Below are 7,500 nucleotides of genomic sequence, written 5' to 3'. Positions count from 1 at the left end.
TCATCATGGAATCTATATATTGTACACAACAGCCCATTCAATCAGTTGTTTTTGGTCTTTGTCTGCAATAAATGTGCCAAATGGCTCAACTAATTTATACTACTATAATTATTCTGGTGATTATTCTAAACTAAGTTTTCGATTCCGCAAAGGGGGTCACACTCTATTAATAATCCAAGTTAAAACCTTAAGAAACCTGGTTTGGACGGCTCCTCGCTGCTCCTAAAACCCTACACACACAGCATTCAACCTTGCCATGCGTTGCTACTAAATTATACTCTAGATTTTTCTCGGGGGAACACTCATTGACCAACGTATGTGTACGAGTATCAGAGTATCCTACTTACAAGATCCAGACTCATCGATCAAAACGTGTCAACGGGATATATGAGATACGATCCACGGCCATCCCGTTTCATATTCGGCGCGCAATTTACACTGAATTCAGGCCTGTACGGGCACCACGCAACGGATACCCCCCCCCGGCGAGAGGTTGTCCAAAACTCTAAAACCCTACCACGGGTACGTTCGATGGACGAGTTGTACGGGTTGGAGGTGTTGGTGTTAGTTCAGGGGGGGGCGTTTACGTACTGAGCCCGGTTATGGAGATCGTGTTGTTGGTCAGGTTCACAGCTGTGGTCCAAAAATAACGAAACATCTACAGTGTGTATTGGACACTACTGCAAACGCAACTGATTTTAGACTAAACTCTAAACCCTAAATACCTAAACAGTTGTGTTTTTGACGCAACTGTAAACCCAACTGACAGACGCAGCTGCAGCTGTGGACATCACAACAGAGTCTGTCAGATGTGGACATCACATTGTCGTTCGTAGATATGTGTTTCGAGACGACGAGTTGACCTCACAGCAGCATATTGCACTCGATGAGTATGGCTATCCGTACACTCTGCCAGGTACGTTTTATCTGCCTGTGATTTTCCCGACAGATACGTCACTTTTTCAAAACGGTTTCTCAGTCCAGTGCGTATCCTCCAAGCATTGTTCGCCAAAAACGGTTTCTCCGGCAAGTATGCGTTGTCGGGCTGGTATGTACTTTCCTCTAGATTCATATTCTCTGTCAGAAACGTTTTCTCCCACATACACCATCCACTAGCTCTAGCCTCATACGCATTCACAACAGTAATTTCTGGTCCCTTTGTGAAGCGTCACTTCTATCTGCTCTTACCATGACACTACCAAACAGACTGCCTGAAGTATATGTAAATGGCATATGTATTTGCTACCATGTACGCGTGTTCTAAATTCTCTCCGCCCATATGTTTCCTCTATAAGATGTTGTTTCGATACCTTGCAGATAACGAGCTCTAGGATACAATTATATAGATTTGGTGGGTAAAAACCAATGTGAAGCTTCTCATCCGTCCAATACACGTGCCGTATACTACGAAGGTAGCCATACGCGTCACACAGATCAGTCTACTGGGGAACTCCCTTACAAGTACATATGCGCATGTGCACTTAATAAAGTCCCGCTCCAGCTCAGGGTTCAGGGTATCCAAACACCCCCCCCCCACACCCCACACCTCTCTCTCCATACACACACTGAGTCATACATCCTGACGTGCGGTGTGTATGTGCTTTGCCGCGTCTATGTGATATAAGTATCCGATTCGTGCCATTGGTGTCGTATTCGCGACCTATGTGTCGTATTTGTACGAACATTGTCGTATTGGTGCTACCAGGGTCAGGGCCATAGTGGTACTGCCAGTTGTGCGGTATCCAAGTGGGGTTGATACCCGACAGTAACTCCCAAGTCCACATACGAACACTGCATAGGAGACGCTACCGTACTACCAACCAAGATACAGCGCATATCATACGCCCATGTCCTGTGCCTGGTCCTTCGTTCCCACTCGAACGTATGCGATGCCTCATACGCCCATGTCTTGTGGCTACCCCCTGATCGTATTCTCCAAAGTCCAAACTACCCCCCAACTAGGACTGGGACCCAATCGTCTCCCCCGGTTTACCTACGGCCCAAGATGGGCAGTAGGTAGACAAGACCTCTAACGTCAATCCAAAGGCTGTGTTAGTTATACTGTGCCGAATGCTATGTACTGCTCATATGCCAATGACATACACTGTGGTTGCCTGGACTGGGCTGCTACTTGTCTTGGTCTTAGTCTCACTGCTTCTCCGCCAGTTGACTGTAGTTGTGCAGGGCTGCTATTACATGGAATCTTCATATCAATGTTACCTAGTAATGGTAGAACCACTGTCCACCCAGAAGCTACTGTGATCGCATATGCCATGGAGCGTAGCCTTAGTCTCACTGCTTCTCCGCCGGTTGACTGTAGTCGTGTAGGGCTGCCATTCGTCTGAGTCCTCATACCAGTGCTACCCAGTAATGGTAGGTACCAATGCTACCTACCAATGGTAGGTACCAGTGCTACCTACAAATGGTAGGTACCAATGCTACCTAGGAGTGGTAGGCACACTATCCACCGAGAAGCTCCGCATGCGATACGCGCGTGCCCTGTGTGTGCTGTCCCGACCCCTCTTGCGCGCGTTCTCCAGACTCTCCCACAACCGGGCCACGTCCGTATCCCCCCCCGCGCCCTTCAAAAACTGATTGATATGTTGGCGTTGCACCCGTTGCCGTTCCAAGTACTCGTGGCTGCTGCGCTGCACTGTTTCCTGGGGGCGTGTCGGCGTGCTGAATGGCCGGGCTGTGACGGTTCCGTCTGGGGGTGGGGTGTATGATACAGTGCGCTGGAAGTCTGGTGTAGGTACACAGGCCAGAGGCCCTTGGTATGCGCCTTGGTTTGTGCCTGCACCGGTTGTCCCGTTGGCCAGAGTGCTGGTTGCCCCACCGTGAGGTGAATCTGCGCCCACACCCCGGCCACTCGTGCCGTGTGCCTGTTGCAGGCGCTCAGAGATGTCCGATGACTGACTATACTTTGTACCTTCTGTTAAGCTCAGCCTGAGTTCATGCCCGTTCTCCGTATCACACGTTTGAAGGGCGATAGAGTGTGGGTGTGGGTGTGTGTGTGCGTGCATATCTGTTTGCGTGCGTCTGTGTGCGTTTGTGTATGGGTGTGTGTGTGTCTGTGTGTGTGCCTGTGTGTGGGTGTGTGCAGGCGTGTCTCTCAGTGGCGTTGTGGTGGGCGTGCGCTTGCTCGCTTGCAGGGCAGCCCTGGTGCGTGGTGAACTGGTCATTTCAGAGAATCGCTCGTGTGCAGTGGTAGGTAGGGGCAGATGCGTGTCGGTGTCATTGCTATTTCTAGTGTCATTGTTATTTCTCGTGGTATTGCTGATTCTATTATTATTGTTGTCGTCGTCGTTGTTGTTGTTGTTGTTGTTTTGGTTCACATCGTTTAGTTCGACCTGAACACCGATATCGACTACGGCCTTACTAAGCACCCCAGCGCCACCCCCATGCACGCTTGTTGCCGCGCTTTTGGTGTCTATATTTGGACACCCCGTAACCATATTGGGACACCCCGTGTCTGTATCTAGCCCGGCTGTAGGCAAAAATTGGTTCCGTTGCGCATCCGGATCGGAATGTAAAAAGCTATTCAGATTGCCAAACGAATGGCCTGTGGAAATGTATGGTTCCCCAGGACTCCCAGAGATACGACTATCCAGAGATGCACCTGAATGATCTGCACCTCGTATCCTGAAACTGGACTTGGACCAGGGCAAATCCTCGTCGCTCGACAGGGAATCGGCTGATTTGTAGTACGAGAGCTTGGCTGTGCTTTTGCTATTGAGCTGAGAGGGTGGTGTGTGTAGGCGGGGGGGTACCAGAGAGGGCGGCTTGGGCATACGCGCCAGTATGAACTTCATAGTGGGCCGGTCGTGCGGCTCGTTAATGAGCATTGAACGCACAAGCGAGCGGATGACAGGGTTCTGTGGTATGTGCATGGAACAAGGTATCAATGAGCAAGCTTTGTTTTAGTTGGTGGACGAAAGTGATATGTACATGGGGCAAGCTATAAATAAGCAAGCTTTGTTTTAATCGGTGGACGTATGTACATGGAGCAAGCTAAGAATAAGCTTTATTTTAATTGGTGGACGTGTGTGGTATGTGCATGGAGCAAGGTATGAATAAGCAAGCTTTGTTTTAGTTGGTGGACGTATGTGTTATGTGCATGGAGCAAGGTATGAATAAGCAAGCTTTATTTTAATAGGTGGACGTATGTGGTATGTGTACGGAGCAAGGTATGAATAAGCAAGCTTTATTTAATAGGTGCACGTATGTGGTATGTGCACGGAGCAAGGTATGAATATGTAAGCTTTGTTTTAATTGGTGGACGTATGTGGTATGCACATGGAGCAAGCTATAAATAAGCTTTGTTTTGATTGGTGGACGTATGTAATATGTGCACGGAGCACGATATGAATAATCTTCGCTTTGATTGGTGTATGTAGCATGCGCAAGGATCAGGATAATAACAATACTTGGTACTACTTGGTGTGTACGAAGGTAGTTTATGCCACGGATCAAGCTACCAACAAGCAATCAACAACGAGGGTCTGGAATTCACAGACGAGTACGTATCGTATGTGTCTATATCCGTTTGACGTGCGTGGGTTTGGTACTCACGGATTTTGTGCAGTGTATAGCCATCAGTACTTCGCACAGATCTACAAAGAATAAATACACTAACGGCAGCAATACAATCAACAGCATAGTACTATAAACCCTTCAATCTACACGTGGAATGGAGCATCACAGCCCTACACACCTAATCTTAAATACACCACCAACAGCGATAGCATAGCATGATCAACCCAGCAATCTACACGTGGTGTGGCGCATCACAGCCCTACGTACCTTGCAATCATCCTCCGTCAGCTGTTTGTAGGTGCCGCGTTGAATGGACGTGAAGACCTCTGCGGCTGTGCGACCCTTGAAGGGGAAGGTGCCTTCCCGGAAGACCTCGTAGAACAACACCCCCAGAGACCACACATCCGCCCACATGGCCACATAACCCTGTAGACGCCATGGAGAAATACATACAAGTGGGGGGGGGGACTGGCATTATGAAGGGTATTAAAACAACATCCCCAGAGACCACACATAAGGGTATTAGAACACCCCCAGAGACCACACTTAAGGGTATTAGAACATCACCTCCAGACCATACAGAAGGGTATTAGAACAACACCCCCAGAGGCCACACATCCGCCCACATGGCCACATAACCCTGTAGACGCCATGGAGAAATATATACAAGTGGAGGTGGGCTAGCATTATTAAGGGTATTAGAACAACACCCCCAGAGACCACACATAGGGTATTTGAACAACACCCCCACGAGACCACGCATAAGGGTATTAGAACAACGCCCCCAGAGACCACACATCCGCCCACATGGCCACATAACCCTGTAGACGCCATGGAGAAATGCATACAAGTGGGGTGGGCTAGCATTATTAAGGATATGGGTTCCGCAGATTGTATTCGTTTAGCGTGAGTGATTTAGAGGGTTGTATTCGTTCGAGATTGAGTTTTAGGGGGTTGTATCCGTAGGGTAGTGCTTTAGGGGGTTGCATTCGTAGAATGTAGTGTTATAGGCGGTGCATTCGTTTAAGTGTGTTACAGGGGGTCATCTTCTATTTGGATAGTGCTATAGGGGGTTGTGTTCGTTTCGCATAGTGTTTTAGGGGGTTGTATTCGTTTCGTAGTGTTATGGTAGTTTGTATTCGTTTATCACTGTGTTTAAAGTGGTTGTATCTTTAGGGTAGTGCTTTAGGGGGTTGCATTCGTTTGATTGAGTGCTATAAGATGTTATATTCCTTTAGGACAGTAATGTTCGAGACCTTTGAGATGTTATATTCCTTTAGGACAGTAATGTTCAAGACCTTTAGAATGTTATATTCCTTTAAGACAGTAATGTTCAAGACCTTTATACTCTGGTCAGTAATAATACGTACGCGCATTTCGTGGAATGAGTGATCGATTCCCTATCCTCATTCAAGAGCTGTGTCTACTGTATATCACTCTGAATGCGACGATACAAACCGGGAGAAACGTATAGTAAACGTAATCCACAAACTTGCCAAACATAACATACCTGCTTAATGTCCAGGAGAAACGTATATTAAACGTAATCAACAAACTTGCCAAACATAACATACCTCCTTATTGTCCAGGAGAAACGTATAATAAACGTAATCAACAAACTTGCCAAACATAACATACCTCCTTATTGTCCAGGAGAAACGTATAATAAACGTAATCGACCAACATAACATACCTCCTTATTGTCCAGGAGAAACGTACAATAAACGTAATCGACCAACATAACATACCTCCTTATTGTCCAGGAGAAACCTATAATAAACGTAATAGACAAACACAACGTACCTCCTTATTGTCCGTATCTAAAACTTCGGGGGCGGTGTAATGTGGTGTCCCGCATCTCTCTAAATTGCACACCCTGTCAGCGCGAGTCTTCGCGAGCCCCCAATCTATAGGTAGTGATGGATAACCGTACACGGCAAATGAATACAGTTAGGTTGGTATATGCTGGTATATGCTGGATGAATACAGGTAATCTATGCTGGATGAATACAGGTAATATATGCTGAGCCTGAAACAGATCACCTATACAGAGCCAGAAACAACCTGTAATTAAAAAACAGGGGATATATTTATACCTATCAATTCAGAGCCAGAAAAGATCCATATATACAGAACAATCTAAAAGAAAACAGTCAACGTAAAAATAAACAGTCAACGTAAAAATAAACAGTCAATATAACAAGAGTCAATACAAGAATAAACAGTCAATAGTAAATAAACAGTCAATATAACAATAAACAGTCAAATTAACAATAAACGGTCAAATTAGCAATAAACAGTCAATATAACAAAAGTCAATACAAGAATCAACATAACAATAAACAGTCAATAAAACAAAGTAAATACAAGAATTAACAGTCAATAGTAAATAAACAGTCAATATAACAATAAACAGTCAAATTAACAATAAACGGTCAAATTAGCAATAAACAGTCAATACAACAATAAACAGTCAATATAACAAAAGTCAATACAACAATCAACATAACAATAAACAGTCAATAAAACAAAGTAAATACAAGAATTAACAGTCAATAGTAAATAAACAATCAATACAACTATACGCACCAATTAGTTTGACCGACCGACGGTCATCGATAACTTCGAACAGGATGTTCTCGCTTTTGACATCACGGTGAGCGATTCCAAGCGAATGGGCATATACGAGACCGTCTACCACGTCTCTGAGCATGTGCAGCCAATCCTCCTCGGACACTTCTTCATACCCCATCTGTCGAAGATGTGACAGGTATACGTGTGTGAATAACACATGGTCCAAATATGAAATATGAGTGAATATGAATATATATATATATATATATAAGCTTTAAAGCACGAAGAGTGCGATGCATGGTATTGATTTTAATACATCCATACATACATATCCATACATATGTACGTACACACACACACACACACGCATACACACACACACACATACAT

At 45.4% G+C, this 7,500-nt stretch overlaps 1 protein-coding gene across 1 annotated transcript; it reads right to left on the bottom strand.

Moving 5' to 3' along the window:
- Positions 1-2,438: 2,438 nt before the first annotated feature.
- On the bottom strand, positions 2,439-3,875 carry SARC_09001 (hypothetical protein; the record flags this gene model as incomplete). Its single annotated transcript, XM_014297000.1, has 1 exon — positions 2,439-3,875. A coding segment is annotated over one exon (1,437 nt), but the record flags the coding sequence as incomplete, so codon positions are not given.
- Between the last annotated feature and the right edge of the window lie 3,625 nt (positions 3,876-7,500).

The sequence above is a fragment of the Sphaeroforma arctica genome (genome assembly GCF_001186125.1).
Source record: "Sphaeroforma arctica JP610 unplaced genomic scaffold supercont1.869, whole genome shotgun sequence".
Classification (NCBI taxonomy): Eukaryota; class Ichthyosporea; order Ichthyophonida; genus Sphaeroforma; species Sphaeroforma arctica.
This window is presented reverse-complemented; position numbering and strand designations above follow the sequence as displayed.